Raw genomic sequence first — 17,702 nt, 5'->3', positions numbered from 1 at the left:
TTCTTTTTTTAAAGCACTGTTTAAAGCCTCCTAAAATAAAATAAAAGTGTATAGTACAAAAATAAGGGAAGAAACACAAAGCAAAACAAAAAGGTTACATTAAAAAATAAAACAATTAAAAACATATTTTAAAAGAAGCTTGGCAAAAAACAAATATTTAAAATGTATATATAAAATGTTTAAAAACAAATTGGATATTTGGCTGCAAAGCTGTGTGTACTGACTGTCTGTAGCAGTTTGGCCGTAGGGCCTAGCCAAAGGCCGAACCCTGCGGTCAACCATTGTTGCACATGGCTCTCAGTGATGTGCAGCGGGAATTGGTTGCTCTCAGAAGGTTGAGTGTAGGGCCTGGCCAGGCTCTTCAATCAAGCCATGTGCAGTGAGGGCTCAAGCCTGGATGCGCACAACCTTCAAGACCACTGACTCACTGTCAGTGAAACTGCGCTCCCATCCTCTCAGCTCCACCAATAAGTGAGGCCCTCTTGAGCCCCTGCACTCCCGTAGTGTTGGTGTTCGAGTCCCTCCTCCACCCGGAGGTTATACCTGCGCCTCATCCCTGGTGGTCCAGTAGACCTCTGACTCCTTCTCTCGCTCTATTTTCTGTCCCCTTCATCCTCTCCTTTCTTCTCTGTTTCACCCTTTAGCTTTTCCACCCTTAACTCTTTATATGACTTTTCTTCTGCTTTCTTCTCCGTTTCACCCTTTATTCTTTTCACCCTCTTAATATAATTTTTCCTCTTCTTTTTTGCTTCCTTTCCCCCGTTTTCCTGCTGCTGCTGCCCCCGTGGCCCCTCTCCCCCAGCACGACCTGCCCGAGCCAGTTCAGCCCCCCCGCTCCCAGCTGCCCAGGCCTCCCCGACCCCTACTTAATGACGGCCGCTGCGCGCCAAAGGCAAGCCCGTCTGCGCCCTTCCGCGACCCGACCACGACCAGTGCCAGGAACCCTGGACATATGCATCGCCAACGCTACAACCCAGCGGCACTCCACGCTCTCAACCCAGGCCGCAACAACAACTGCAAGCTAGCATCACCAGCCGACACTCACGGACCCTTCAGCTGTCACCGCTACTGGCACACCTGCAGCACCACCAGGACCACGGATCCGGCACAACCCGCCTGCAAGAACACAACCGAACCGAAGACCCTGCAATGCATCCTCTTCAACGTCCGATCCCTCCACAAGCACACCATGAAATGTCCTCAACAGCACCATCCCAGACGTAGCATTCTTCACTGAAACCTGGACCAACACCACCTTGGGACCAGACATCGCCATTCCCCAAGTATACAAGATCTCTCGGAAGGACTGCCCCACCCGCCCTGGAGGAGGAATCGACATAGTTCACAAATCCACCCTCTGGCTGAGTACACCACAAAATCAAGAACATTTACGACAACTTCGACGAAGACAACCAACACACGGAACCCTCACCAGCCACCCCGACACCCTGAAGCCAACAATTGACAGCTGAAAAGCCCTCACCACCGAAGACACACTGAAGACGATGAAGTCAATCCACTCTGGGGCCCCCACAGACCCCTGCCCCCACCACATCTTCAACAGAGCCGCCGACACCATTGCACCCATGCATCGCCACACCATCAACCACTCCCTGGCGCACGCCCCCTTCCCCAACGAATGGAAACACGCCAAGATCAACCCCCTCCTGAAGAAGCCCTCGGCAGACCCACCAACCTCAACAACTACAGACCCATCTCCCTGCTCCCGTTCCCAGCGAAAGTCATCGAGAAAGCCATGAACAGCCAACGCGCCACCTTCATCGAAGAGCACAACATCCTCAACTCCTCCCAATCTGGCTTTAGAAAAGAAACACAGCAGAGAAACCGCCCTCCTTGTTGCAAAAGACGACATCCACTCCCTCCTCGACAGAGGAGAAACAGTAGTCCTCATCCTCCTCGATCTCTCAGCAGCCTTCAACACAGTTTCTCACCGCACCCTAACACGCAGACTCCAGGATGCAGAGATGCGGGACAAGGCCCTCGACTGATCCACTCTTTCCTCTGCAGTATAACGCAGCGTGTCAGACTCCCTCCTTTCCTCTCGGACCCTACATCAACCACCTGCGGAGTCCCCCAGGGATCCTCCCTCAGCCCCACTCTCTTCAACTTCTACATGGCTCCGCAGCCCCCATCGTCAGAACCCACGGACTCAACATTGTTTTATAAGCAGATGACACCCAACTCATGCTCTCACTATCTACCGAACCCAACGCAGCCAAACACAACTTTCAAAAAGGCATAGAAGCTGTCGCCAAATGGATGAAAAGCAGCTGCCTACAACTCAACACTAACAAAAACTCATCATGGGCCCACGCACAGACTCCTAGAACGACACCTGGTGGCCCCCCCATTCAGAAGCCCACCCACCCCCACGGACCACGCACGCAACCTTGGAATCATCCTGGACTCCGAGCTCAAAATGGACCGCCAGATCATCTCCGTTGCATCCTCCTGCTTCCGCACCCTCCGCCTCATATGTAAGACCTTCAAATGGATCCCCCTCGAGCACAGAAAGACCGTCACTCACACCTTTGTCACCAGCAGACTGGACTACGGCAATGCACTCTATGCCGGAATAAACAAAAACCTCACCCGCAAGCTACAAAACATCCAGAACGCTGCTGCAAGACGGGTCCTCAACCTACCAAGACACTGGCATATCTCCCAGCACCTGAGCACACTCCACTGGCTCCCCATCGAGGCCATAATCACCTTCAAGATTCTCACCCACGCACACAAAGCCCTACACAACACCGGACAAGCATACCTAAACAACCGACTCGAATTCCACACACCCCAAAGGACCCTACGAATAGCCCATCTCTCCTACGCCGAGGTCCCCGTGCCAAAAAGACCAGATCGGGAGGCCACTCCTTCTCCTTCAAGCCAACAATTGACAGCTGAAAAGCCCTCACCACCGAAGACACACTGAAGACGATGAAGTCAATCCACTCTGGGGCCCCCACAGACCCCTGCCCCCACCACATCTTCAACAGAGCCGCCGACACCATTGCACCCATGCATCGCCACACCATCAACCACTCCCTGGCGCATGCCCCCTTCCCCAACGAATGGAAACACGCCAAGATCAACCCCCTCCTGAAGAAGCCCTCGGCAGACCCACCAACCTCAACAACTACAGACCCATCTCCCTGCTCCCGTTCCCAGCGAAAGTCATCGAGAAAGCCATCAACAGCCAACGCGCCACCTTCATCGAAGAGCACAACATCCTCAACTCCTCCCAATCTGGCTTTAGAAAAGAAACACAGCAGAGAAACCGCCCTCCTTGTTGCAAAAGACGACATCCACTCCCTCCTCGACAGAGGAGAAACAGTAGTCCTCATCCTCCTCGATCTCTCAGCAGCCTTCAACACAGTTTCTCACCGCACCCTAACACGCAGACTCCAGGACGCAGAGATGCGGGACAAGGCCCTCGACTGGATCCACTCTTTCCTCTGCAGTATAACAGTGTGTCAGACTCCCTCCTTTCCTCTCGGACCCTACATCAACCACCTGCGGAGTCCCCCAGGGATCCTCCCTCAGCCCCACTCTCTTCAACTTCTACATGGCTCCGCAGCCCCCATCGTCAGAACCCACGGACTCAACATTGTTTTATAAGCAGATGACACCCAACTCATGCTCTCACTATCTACCGAACCCAACGCAGCCAAACACAACTTTCAAAAAGGCATAGAAGCTGTCGCCAAATGGATGAAAAGCAGCTGCCTACAACTCAACACTAACAAAAACTCATCATGGGCCCACGCACAGACTCCTAGAACGACACCTGGTGGCCCCCCCATTCAGAAGCCCACCCACCCCCACGGACCACGCACGCAACCTTGGAATCATCCTGGACTCCGAGCTCAAAATGGACCGCCAGATCATCTCCATTGCATCCTCCTGCTTCCACACCCTCCGCCTCATATGTAAGACCTTCAAATGGATCCCCCTCGAGCACAGAAAGACCGTCACTCACACCTTTGTCACCAGCAGACTGGACTACGGCAATGCACTCTATGCCGGAATAAACAAAAACCTCACCCGCAAACAAAAACTCACCATGGGCCCACGCACAGACTCCTAGAACGACACCTGGTGGCCCCCCCATTCAGAAGCCCACCCACCCCCACGGACCACGCACGCAACCTTGGAATCATCCTGGACTCCGAGCTCAAAATGGACCGCCAGATCATCTCCGTTGCATCCTCCTGCTTCCACACCCTCCGCCTCATATGTAAGACCTTCAAATGGATCCCCCTCGAGCACAGAAAGACCGTCACTCACACCTTTGTCACCAGCAGACTGGACTACGGCAATGCACTCTATGCCGGAATAAACAAAAACCTCACCCGCAAGCTACAAAACATCCAGAACGCTGCTGCAAGACGGTTCCTCAACCTACCAAGACACTGGCATATCTCCCAGCACCTGAGCACACTCCACTGGCTCCCCATCGAGGCCAGAATCACCTTCAAGATTCTCACCCACGCACACAAAGCCCTACACAAAACCGGACAAGCATACCTAAACAACCGACTCGAATTCCACACACCCCAAAGGACCCTACGAATAGCCCATCTCTCCTACGCCGAGGTCCCCGTGCCAAAAAGACCAGATCGGGAGGCCACTCCTTCTCCTTCCTTGCAGCCAGAGCCTGGAACGCCCTACCCCTCCACCTCAGACAGACAACATCACTCCCCATCTCCATGAGAAACCTCAAAAATTAGCTCTTCGATAGACCCCTACCTTGATGGACTGGAACCTGCACCTCCCCTCCTCCCCAGTGCCTTGAGACCCTTATGGGTGAGTAGTCGAGCTTAACAAACATATGATTGATCGATGCGGACCACCCTCGACCCTGCACACTATCAAAGGTAGTGCACAGCGGGGTTTGCCCGCCCACAGCGGGCTGGTTGCAGAGCATGACAAAAATACAGGCCCTGTGCCCAATCCCTCCCTCACATGGCCAAAGGAGGTTAGGTGCAAGGAACACAAACAGTGATGGGGGAAGCCTGCTATAAGTCTAACCACTGACAATCACTCAGGTAGCATTCTAACCAATTGTTCTTTTGCCCACCATTCCACTTCAGAACAGACTCAGCCATAATAAATCTTGACCCTGCTTCAATAGGAACACTCTAGATCGAACTGCTAAGCCAGGTCCTCTCTGAAACAGAACACACGTAACCCAAGACCGGTTTTGCCCTGATTGGGGCTCTTCAATCAGGTGTTCCAGTGGTACAGTGAGCAATGGACCCACACCTGGGCATACTCTTGGCCACTTAGTGTGGTACATCAAGTGTTCCAGTGGTACAGTGAGCAAGGGACCCACATCTGGGTATACTCTTGGCCACTTAGTGTGGTACATCAAACACACAAAGGTTGATGAGAGGATGCTTGCAATAAGTCTAACCACTGGCAAGCGCTCTGGGTAGCATTCCAAACCACAGTTCTTTTGCCCACAATGCCACCTCAAATTAGACCCAGCCAAAGGCAAATCAGTCTCGACTCTGTTTCAATAGGAAAAGTCCAACCCAAACTACTACATTGCAGACTAGTACTTTTCATTACAGTACAAATTAGTACCCCCATGGATTACCCTTACGGAAAATATAAAGAAAACAAACTTCTTCTACCAAAGCGCAGATGAACTCTTAGAAGGAAGAAGTCCATGTAGGTCTTTCTAACATACACATCAGAAGGAAAACACATTTCATACTGTTTCACACTTACCATTAACGTTCTGGCCACATTACAGCCCAGTGTGCCAGCTCCTAGAAGCAGACACTTAGTTGATACTATTTTTTCCAAATCTAAAGTAGGTACTAGTCTCCAGCGCATCAATTTCAGATTAAGGTCCACAGACGACTCTGCTAACCTAAGAACAAAAATAAGGAAGGGAAAATAAATAGACTTTTAATACTTGTACTTTCCGTTTAATGAAGTCATTACAACTACATCACCCCTTTATGTTTGCAAATGGTTTGTTGTTTTCAATTTCCCCACTGTCTCTATTGTTTGCAATCTAGAAGAACATTTTTATGAAACCTCATCGTCGGCAACTAGTTATCTATGACATGTTTAGGATTTCAGTAATATTTTATTAAATGAAGTATTATTGTAATTGTGTTGATTTCATATTTAACCCTAGTGTTCTGTAGATGTACCCCTGGTCAAGAGCTTATTTAGAATCACTGAATTCAAGACATGGAAATAAGTTAACCATATTATGTGTTAAGCATGTGTATAAAAGCTCTTCATTAATACTTAAATATTATTTTTTAATTAGTTTCGTGTTCTTCAGAAAAATAAAAGTAAATCCTGGAAAGTACAACATATTACGAGTCTCATTAGGTTTTATTAAGTGTTGCGGTATTTCCAATTGCTCTTTATTTTGATTGTGCGAGAGGCTTCTTAAATTCGTGCCCACAATAATTACACCAGGCAAAACAGAGCTTCAGTAGAGTGCAGTAGTATTTTTTAAAAGAATTGTTACTTTTTCATTGGCATCACAAAATAGAAAGCAAGGTGTAAACACTTACAGAATACAAAACACTCTAACAATACCAGGGCAGAATACACATTCCGGGAGTCTTGCATGTAAACATGAAAAGCGCGAATACCAAAGTGTCATGAGTAAGTAAACCCGCGTATTCAGTAAAGGAGGGGGAAGAGGGTAGGAGGAAGGAAGCAGAAGTTCTCTGAAAAGGAGGCTACTATTGAGTCTCTATAAACTAATGTAGCATATAATTAAATATGATGAAAACTGTGGGTCCAATATGAAACAGTCACCAAGACTGGGCTATAATACTGTTCAAAGTAGTGCTTGTAGCCTAGTCATTCACTGCAAATGAATTGTGATAGAGTCAGCATCCTAAACAGCCGGCCCTCTAGCCTCCGTATGATCTTTTCCTAAGATGTCAAGTGCATCAGTTTAGATAGCCATTCAGAGGGTCTCTGTGAGTCTCCTCCTGTGTCTACGGATGCATAATTTGGAACAGTCCAGGTTCGTCACATCGCTAATGTTGAACAGATCTCGTGGTATGGTGAGCAATGCAGAGGACTGAAATGTTCATCCACTTGTGGAACTCAAGGTATCCAAGCGTGAACCTCTGTATCCAAGTAGTACAGAACTGGATGAGAGAACTTAGACCAGGTCTCAGTCTGAAAGGCAACTTCATCAGCACTTTGATACCTGGATGAAACAGTGTGGGTGGAGGTATTCTTTTATCAGTTTTTATAAAACAATTTTGACAATAAGAATGTAGATAAGTATGAGGGCTACTGCCATCTTCATCACCTGTACCGTAACCTTGGGGGGAAGTGAAGTTTAGATCTTCTAGCAAATTCAGCAGCATCTATATTGATCAGTGGCTTTATACTGTCACTTATATAGTCTCTATACCCCTATTTATCAGTATACATAGGTGCTTAATGTTAAGGATCACACTTGTCAATTGCCATCTCACAATTGTAGCAGACGAAGTGGACCTGGACATTGGCAGTACTTCACTCTTCATAGTTCACTTTGTTGCCCAAGGAGGTTGAGAAACAGTCCATAAGAGTCAGAACAATTTACTTACATTCAGTTATGCACTTTCTGGTGGATGCTCTATCTAACCACAGATTCCTCACCTCCAGAATATCCCCAGATGCCAGATTGGATCTGGAAGATTTTTCAGCATAGCCCCTGCTGTGGGGCTCCATGTCAACTCCACTCAGCGGGACCCGCATATAAGTGCCACCCAAACACACTGATGTCAAGCTCTTTCTGGGCACTGTCTACACCCTTGGATACGGACCCAAAAAAAGATTGATCATACAAGTGAGCAGAGCTCTAAATTGGGACCTTTTTAGATGGAAAAGTGTCCATTGCATAGAACAAGGAGAAGGGAAGGCGGTGAGGAATTCTTGTCTGGATAGACGATCCACCAGAAAGAGCCTTACCAAAGGTAAGTAACTTGTTTTTCTGATGGATATTTTTAACCACAGATTCCTCACAGAATAGATAGTAAAGCAGTTTCTTGACCAACATGTGGCAGACCTTCAAAGAAAGGACGATACGCCTGGATAAGGTCCTCTTCTCCACTGCATAGCCTTTCTTTATCCCAGAAAACCCCACAAAAGGCTGATCATCCACCCGAGGGTCTTTGATGCAATCAATGTTTAAGGCTCAGTGCTCTTTTGGGATGCCAAACGATGGAGTTTCTCCTCATTTTTTGATGAGCAAGTTGGGGCAAAGAACATCGGAAGTATGATAGACTGATGTCAAAGGGAGTTACAAATTCGGTAGAAAGGCACTCTAGTCCTAAGCACCAGTTTGTCCTGAAAGATGGTGGCAAAGGGCGGCTGTAATAAAAGAGCTTGAAGTTCACTCACACGATGAGTATAGATGATCAAGAGGAAAAAGACAGTTGTCGGGGTCAGGAGATGTAAGGGCTAGCGATGTATCATAAGGCCCCACTGAGGCATCAGAAAAGGCTTTGGTGGAAACATGTTGACCAAACCTTACAACGTGTGATTTAACCAAAGATGGTTTGTCTAGTTAAACCCCAAAAGGCCTAAACGGCTGAAAGGTAACATTTAACAGTGCCCATTGCAAGTTCCAGAGGCAGAACAAACAGTAGCACATTGGACAGTTTGGCCTGCAACGAGTCTCTGTTACGGGTGCCATGCCAAGCCACAACCTGTCCCATCATCTGATGAGAATACATTTTGTAGAAGGACACTTGGCCAAAAGGGTGACTTCTGCTACTTGGGAAGGGAGCTTGAATGCAGTCAACTGCTGCCACTCAATCTTCTTGCACGGTGATGTAAATTATGCAAGTCCCGGCCCTGCTGCTATGACAGGAGATCCTTGCGAAATAGCAGCCTGATTGGAGGACAGATGCTCATGCCCAGATGGTTCGGATGGCACACGCTACTTGCCCAATGCAGTCCCACTAAGATGACTTGGGCTCTGTCATCCCTGATCTTATTCAGAATTTGAGGCACGAGAGGCAGTGGCAGGAAGGCATACTGGATTCCTGTGCTCCGCTCCAAGTGGAATGTGACTCCGAGAGAGAGAGCCTTTTTGGGAACTCCAACAAGCAAAAGCATTGATACTTCTAGTTCTATGCAGTGGCATACAGATCAAGGCAGGGTTCTCCCCATTACTTGAAGATGCCCTCCACCACCTCTGGGTATAGCTGTCATTTGTCATTCTCTAGACATCGCAGTTTGAGTTAGTCTGCACTGGTGTTTAAAGATCTCACCAGATGGTGTACGCTCAGGAAAGTGCCCTGACGTTTCAGCCATGTCTAGAAGTGCAGGGTCGCCTGGCACAGGGTCCGGGACTCCACCCCACAATGCTTGTTGCAATAGCACATGGTGATGGTTTTGTATGCGAGGACCAGAAACAACACCCCCCTGGCCACTGCCATTCATGGAAAGCAGGAACACTTTTAATGGCAAGTGAACGGGTCCCAACTCCAATAAGTTGATGAGAAAGTAGGTCTCTGCCAGAGCCCAGAGTCCTCTGATCTCCACCTCTCCCACCAATCCAGTAATAACTCATCTGTCACTACTGGGTGGGGAAGAAACCTGGATAGAATCTGACAGGTTCTCTTAGTACTGGCTGTCCCCAGTGACACTTCAGATCCCAATGCAGATCTTGCATGTGCCATCTGACATGGTTGCCAAGCAGGATGCAGGAGCCCAGCCGACCCAGAATTCTCAAAGATATTCTCACTGTTGCAGAAGAACAGCCACCACTGCAGATCTTTTAAAATCTCCTCAGAAACCTGGATAGATTCTGACAGGTTCCCTTAGTACTGGCTCCAGTGACACATCAGATTCCACTACAGATCTCGCATGTGCCATCTGGCATGGTTGTCAAGCAGGATGTATGAGCGCAGCAGACCAAGAATTCTCAGAGCTATCCTCACTGAGACTAAGGACTGAGGCTGAAACATCAGAATCATAGCCTGAATGTCCTGGACTCATTGATCTGGATGGAAAGCCTAGAATTGCACCATATTAAGGAAGGTTCAGATGAAAGTGAGTCTCGGCGCAGGAATAAGGGCAACTGCAGCGCGTTGAGCATAAACCCCTGTGATTTAGGGAGGTTCGCCCACCTTCAGCAGCCAGGTTTTGAGCTAGGGGAAGAGTGGGACCTTCAATCTCTGAAGGTACGCTGAGACCACCACCAACACATTTGTGAACACCCAAGGGTCACTGTTAAGGACAAAGGGGAGCAAGGCAACCTGAAAATACTTGTGCACCACCAAGAAACACCATCCGGTCTCCTAGATCCAGGAGAGGTAGAAACTAGGCCTGAGTGAGCATCTTGAATTTGTCCTTCTGCAGGAAGAATTTGAGTGGGTCGAAGGTCTAAAATAGGATGGCCTCTGCCAATTTTCAGCACAACGAAATAGCAGTACTACCACCAAGATCTGATCTCTGAGGCCGGGACCCTCTCTATGGCTCTTTTGTCTGATAGAGCCATAACTTCCTGCAGCATAATGGTCCTCCAAAAACCTCTATGATGAGGGTGGAAGATGTGGTGGGATGGAAAGGAATGGTAGGGTAACACACAAAAAGTCTCCACTGGATCTGTGGAGGAGGGAACTAGAGGCATAGGGGTACTAGGAGCTGGCAGCCTCCACTACAACTGTTTACCACAAGAAGCCGCTCCTAGTGTGATAACCCAAACGAGTTACAGGAACGTCGTAGGTGTGCGCATCTCACAAAAAATTACGGACTGGTCTCACACACCACCTGGTGTCATGCTTCATCATTGACCAGTCCTCGCCCTCTAAAACCTTCGTTTGATAGAGGGCGGGCATACACTTGACGACAAGGATGCACTTTCTAAATGGCTGAGTGGGGGCCCGTGAAACTGTGAGTGAGGTTAAAATCATTATAGTGGTCAAAAAGTGATTTTTAATGCGATTGACAACTATATGATATTAAAAATTATGTGTGACTGTGCATGGGGTAGTTAGTGTCCCCTAACCGTCTTATGTGTGGTCAACATGTTTCTGCCGGAATGGCCCTGTTGGGTCCGTGGCATTCATCAGGACCAAATTATGAATGAGGGCTCCGTTCTTACCAGGTGTTGGTAAGACGCTACCACTGTGTGAGTGTAGCATAGGCCACACTTCACTTCCTATGGTGCTTCCAAAGGTGAAGCCCTAATTGGTTGGACAACTTGTCCCAAGGGGGGAGGAGGTACCGGGGTAATCCACTGTTTTGTCACTTCATTTTTTTAAAGCAGGATTCGATGTTGAATTGCATGGTCCACTTGTGTCACCTCTGATTTTGTGACCTCGTTTGTAACAGCGACAGACGCCGGAGTAGAGGAACTGCAGGAGCCAACTCTGTTGCGAGCAAAAGCTACTGGTCCTATCTGCTACGTCCCTTTCTGGGATCCCCGGCCTTCCCTTTTACAAATTGTTACAGAGCGCTGCGGTGCCCACCTCGAGCTTAGCCCCCGCCTCTTATGCCGTCGTACTGGTGTTCTCCTTAGTGTCCAATTACGTGTTATTTGTGGCCGAACAGAGTTGGCTCCTGCAGTTCCTCTACTCCGGCGTCTGTCGCTGTTACAAACGAGGTCACAAAATCAGAGGTGACACAAGTGGACCATGCAATTCAACATCGAATCCTTCTTTAAAAAAGTGAAGTGACAAAACGGTGGATTACCCCCGTCCCTCCTCCCCCCTTGGGACAAGTTGTCCAACCAATTAGGGCTTCACCTTTGGAAGCACCATAGGAAGTGAAGTGTGGCCTATGCTACACTCACACAGTGGTAGCGTCTTACCAACACCTGGTAAGAACGATGCCCTCATTCATAATTTGGTCCTGATGAATGCCACGGACCCAACAGGGCCATTCCGGCAGAAACATGTTGACCACACATAAGACGGTTAGGGGACACTAACTACCCCATGCACCGTCACACATAATTTTTAATATCATATAGTTGTCAATCACATTAAAAATCACTTTTTGACCACTATAATGATTTTTAACCTCACTCACAGTTTCACGGGCCCCCACTCAGCCATTTAGAAAGTGCATCCTTGTCGTCAAGTGTATGCCCGCCCTCTATCAAACGAAGGTTTTAGAGGGCGAGGACTGGTCAATGATGAAGCATGACACCAGGTGGTGTGTGACACCAGTCCGTAATTTTTTGTGAGATGCCCACACCTACGACGTTCCTGTAACTCGTTTGGGTTATCACACTAGGAGCGGCTTCTTGTGGTAAACAAGGAATGGTAGGGCACAGCTCCGCTGGATTATCTGCCAGACCCACCTGTCAGATGTAATGTCTTGCCACCCTTATAGACCATGATCGTTCCTGCCTCCGACTGGGCAGTTGTGTGCCACTAAGGGAAAACTAGGCTGCTGCCGAAGGGGCTGTGGACTGGGAGGTTTGCTGTCCCTGCAAGGCTGAATATTGCCTGCTGGATCCCTGACCTCAATCGGTCATGCAGCTTCTTCTTGGAGCGGAAGAACTTGCAGGCTTCGCAAGTGGATTTTTGGTGTTCTGGAGAAAGGCACCAGCTACACATCGAATGTTGGCAGCAAGGGCAGAAACGGAAGAACTTCCATTTTGTCACCAGATGGACATGGCACAGAAGAGACATCGAGAAATGGAGAGTTGCCTCAAAGGGTAAAGGCCCTCTGGGGCCTTGGTCCCCTTGAGATGCGCCAAAGAGGTCGACAAGGGATCAATGTAGATCTAAAAATAGCCATGATCAAAGACAATACCGACATTAAGGTCTACAAACTCGGAACTGACAATGTTGAGACGGAGCAGAGGAGCACACGTCCGAATCCGACGGTAGAGGAAAACAATCTAACAATGAAGCTGATGATCATGCGCATTACCACAAGAGGAGGAGTCACCATATCTTGTGACTCGAAAGACTTTCTTCGAAGAAAGCCAACATGCACACATCCGAGCCCAACACTAGATTGCGGGATAATGCTAATCATGTGTATCTATAATCACACATGCCTCTAACAAGACATTCTCTTCTGCATTCTTCAAGCAGGAGCATGCCAGAGGCAATGGTCAATCTGTGTCAATTCTTCAAATAGGAACCAATAGAATGCAGTATCCCTTTCTAGGTCCTCCAATATGAACTGTGTTGCGCTAGACCCAAGAAGGGAGAACCTTCTTTTCCGATTTCCAGAGGAGCAAAGATGCGGCTCTCCCCATTTTCAGAACACAATCCTCAGAGGGAGACAGAAACACTCTCACACTAGAGGAGGGAATAGTGAAATGGGCCGGCTGAATATAATTCCTTCCACTTTTGGACAAGGCACCAGGGTCTCTGCTTTCCGTGGGACTCGGTGTCCGTAGGTGCATTACTTCAGCCTGTAACCTTTGGTTCTCAGTCCTTAACCGTCCCACCTCGGACTGTAGATCTACCAATGCCACAGCTAGATCGTCTATAGAGGGGGTCTGCATGATCTGGCCTAGAGGGGGAGTTGAGGGGGCCCCAGCCCCTTCAAGATCCATCTTCGCTCAGGTAGAAGGAAGTCATGGGCTTGGCTTTCTGTTGCGCTAGACCCAAGAAGGGAGAACCTTCTTTTCCGATTTCCACAGGAGCGAAGATGCGGCTCTCCCCACTTTCAGAAGACAATCCTCAGAGGGAGACAGAAACACTCTCTCATGAGATCCTGTTAGCCAAAAGTGAGGGGAATAACCCATGAGTGACCACCACCTAAGTTTTGGGTGTGCGTGCCAGGTAATGAGGGAAGTAGATCAGGGAAGACCTGGAAAGGAATACAAGGAGAATTTAGATACTATGCACATTATCTCATTAATACAAGTCCACTCTACTCATATGGCCCACTTACTCATGGTGAGTCTTTAGGATACCCCAAAAACAGAAGTGTCTCTTGAATCCACGGAGACCTGAGTTTAGACTGAGTATCTCTCTCTCGGATGGCGTAGGTCTTAGAAGGGGTTACTCCACAAGAGGACACTTTCACATTCACACACACAGGGGTAAAAGTAGGAATAGGAATGGTATGCCCAAGAACCGTTGCTAAAATATCTGGGAGATGTGAGGGGAAAGGAGTAGCATGAGGCTCATGGGCGGGGAGGAATTCAGGGTTCTCTCTTACAACTACTCTTTTCTACAGGCACAGACAATTCCTGCTGACCGGCTCTGTAACGTCAGCCGAAGAGCGGAGCAGCCGAGATCTGTCTGACGAAATGCCGTGTTGACCGGCTCCTGTCAATCGTCTACAGGAGCGGAGCAACCACGAGCATTAACCCTGCTCACAACTGTCCAGGCGGGAGCGGAGCAGCCGAGGTCCCCTCACTTCCCAGTATACGCGCTGCGCTGACTGGCTCAAAACTAAAAAGCGAGTGGAGCAGCCGACAAACACGCTTACCTGGAAAGCTGGGGCACCTCTCTGGCCGGCTCCGGCCAGGACTAATCGGACACAGGGGCGGACGCGTCCAATGGGGTATGACGCTGAGTATTTGGCCACAGCAAATTGGAGTAGCGTGACCCACTCGGGCGAAAGAGCGAGGGGGAACTTCTCTCTCTGAAATCTCGTAACGGGGAACTCAGCTTGCCCAAATGCAACACAGGAACAGTGTAGATCGAGGGAATTCAGACGGCGAAGCGATACACAGCGAGGAGCTGGAAAGTTGGTGGCGTGGTCACCATTCACACGACGGATCAGTAAGCCAAACACTGATTTGTGGAAACTCCTTCGGTTTAAAGGAGTTAGGGAGCACCTCTAAAGTATGTACCTTCAGATCTAGGGATCCTATCAAAAGGACATACTCTTGTCTACAGAACCATTGAGAGAGTGGTACATGTTTAATGTTGTGATTCCTCGTGACTTCAGGGGGAGCTAACGGGGAACCCTAACAAACTGACACAGTCATTGTGATCAGCTGCAAAATCGAGAGGAGGCCTCGAAGTACCTACCAGCCCCACTTTGGGGATGCAACAAAACAATGAATACCTTAAAAGACAACGGACTATACACCCTGAAACTTTTCTCCACCACCATCTTTAGAAATATTATTGAAAAAGTAGACACACTTAAGGAAATTCTACATCGAAAAGCAACAGCCCAAATAAATAATGATTTCCTCAAGGGGACCTTTGTGTAAAATTTCAATATGAGAATCATTTAGAGACTGTTTATTGTCCTATTTCTATACTATGGTACGAAGGTAAGTTTAACAGTAGAGTTAACTCACTCTTCAGCAGCAAATATTATTGCCTTGTTCAACAAGGTCTGTGAACACCTACCTTCTAGAACGTTTGTGCTAGGGGTGGGGCAGGCTGGTAACCAAAATGGCCTTGGCTGTCACGAATACCTCCTGCACCTGTGTGTCCTCGCCTATCATGCCTTTCCTTGGCTCCAAGAGGCTCCTGTAGCCGGTGAATCCTGATGTAGAGGAAATGGGACCTCTTTTGATGTGGAAACTGGCACCGTAATAGGAAGAAAGAGGACTGCTGGTGTGTGTGAGAGTAAGGTGTGCGGCGTTGACTACAGCTGAGGGCAGGGAGCACACAGTGGACAATGACCCAAAGGAGCCCTGTGATGGAACAAGACTCTTGGGGGAGTGAGCCCTGAGCGTATGGGGAGGGGAACCTGTGGTGGAGGCAGCGTAACCGAGAAGAAACACTGTTGCCAGCACTTAGAGCAACACACTGAATTACTTTGGAGTACAGTACATTTGTCTCAGTAGACAGGCTCCAGACCATGTGCCTTGTTGGAATTGTTGACTATGTGGACCTCGGATATTTGGTTTGCTTGAAATCTTCTCAGGAGAGAAGGAAAGTATTTAGTATAAAGCAGTGGCATCATTGATCTTTTGCCACTCTGCTTCCCTTCCCTCATTGGCTCAGTCAGAGCTCCAGAGTAGGACATCGGTCCTGAAGGAAAATTACTATCATACAGTGGAGATGTGTGAGGATATTTATACTGAGGTTGGGGTGGGGAATAAGAATGTATATGCTGTGATTTTTAAGATTTTAATAATCCTTGAGATGTTGTACCACCCTAATCTGATATTATTTTCTCAGCAGTTCCTCTTAGTACATGTATCCCTTTCAAGTTCAGTAACACAAGTGGTCGTTTTTCTTACTCATGCTTGCGTAGATTTACAGACATTTACATGGCTTTTTATATCATTTTCAGAATATTTAAAATCATCTTTGGCTCTATCTATGCAATGCTAGTTTCGTTAAGTACAAAATGTTTTGTTTCTAAATTTCAGATACATTGATCAGAAATTATCATGTAAACATAATGAAATATTAACAGCATGGAATGTGCCGTACAGAAATTCATAAGTGTGTTTTTCCTCAATGAAGCTAACTTCATCTCAAAGTTACTACATGATGTACACCCAGCAATAGCTGGAATAGACAGTTCCCATGTACACTATTTCAAAATTAGAGAAGGTCGCTTGTGTCCATCGACAAATAGAGGTGAGAACAAAACTACTGACAAAAAAGGTAATGTAACTTGAGTTGAGAAACCAATTTTCTTCTTAACCCAAGGCCCTGTTTTTTCATATTGTCAAAACAAAGTAAAATTTGCAAATCTGCCTAACAACTTATTACATTCCGTTATCAGACTAATTAGTTTGCTATTAAATAAACATTCACCTTTAGTGGTGCTTAAATAAGAATAAACAATTAGCCTTTCTCAAGAAAACACAATTTAATGGAAACATCCCTTACAAAGGTAGGAGCGCAGCTTTCTAGCCACAGGCAAATTACTGAGTGCAGCCTAAAAAGTTCATAAGCGTGTTTGCCATATCTCAGATTATGGATATGCTGTTTATAAAATAGTCAATTAAAAAGCAAGTTATAAAGCAATTTCTATCAAGGTAAAAAATCCACTTTGTTAATTCATATGCTAATGCAACAAGTTCATGAAAGTCCTCTCAGGCAGCATGATGAACTTACTTTTCAACTGTGATAATTAAGGACATATAGTATGTCCTAGGACACTGGTACCCTGCTTAGATAAATTATGCTTATCAGAAAAGATACACAAAAAAGGCATCCGCCCTTTTTGCAGAGCTTGGCAACCAATCACATCATGTGAGAAGCTTGATTATTGCGTTTGAGGTCTCCTTACGCTTTCAGCAAATAAGGAGGTATTGGTGCAATTAGTTTTACTGGTAAGCAGTAGACATGCACAAGATCCTGCTTCAAGGCAGCAGAAGGCATGCTTCCAACTCCTCTCATGTTCGATTTTTGTGCTTTGTCACTATTTCATTGATTACCTCTCACTCAAATAGTCTTGATATTGTACACAAGGCAGTGCATGATATATAAAAGAATAAGTGCTGGGGTCCAAAGGTTTGCTCAAAAGCCCCCGGCTGGTGCTATCGAATGTGGGGGGTGCTGAATATCGAGGCTACGTAGTTTTGATTTCACATCATGGCTTTCATCCACCACCAGACACTCTCATGGTCCCTTTCTATCACTCTTTCGGGGTCATCCCTGTTTGCTTTTGTTCTTTCTCACAATTTTTCTGTCTTTCTCTCCCTCCCACTTTCGCCCTTTTGGGTTTTTCTCTCTCTCTATCTCTGGGTTAAAATCTGATGAGTAAAATGAGTGCTGGTTCCCTAAAACGAGTGCCAGTGGACCCTACTTGCAACCACCAGCTTTAATTAAGCATTAAAAACAAGAACA

The 17,702-nt window shown here is 47.4% G+C and overlaps 1 protein-coding gene across 3 annotated transcripts in view; it reads right to left on the bottom strand.

Annotated features, from left to right (window-relative positions):
* Positions 1-17,702, bottom strand: part of ATG7 (autophagy related 7) — a 1,343,349-nt gene that overhangs the window by 1,040,897 nt on the left and 284,750 nt on the right. For all 3 annotated transcript variants that reach the window (XM_085624866.1, XM_085624868.1, XM_085624867.1), the window contains exon 13: positions 5,758-5,902. In XM_085624866.1, the coding sequence (XP_085480992.1) occupies positions 5,758-5,902 (145 nt within the window). The remainder of the gene's footprint in view (positions 1-5,757; positions 5,903-17,702) is intronic.

This window comes from Triturus cristatus, chromosome 9, assembly GCF_964204655.1.
Source record: "Triturus cristatus chromosome 9, aTriCri1.1, whole genome shotgun sequence".
NCBI classification, from domain to species: Eukaryota; Metazoa; Chordata; class Amphibia; order Caudata; family Salamandridae; genus Triturus; species Triturus cristatus.
The sequence above is the reverse complement of the archived record's forward strand: the minus strand, read 5'-3'. Positions and strand labels throughout refer to the sequence as shown.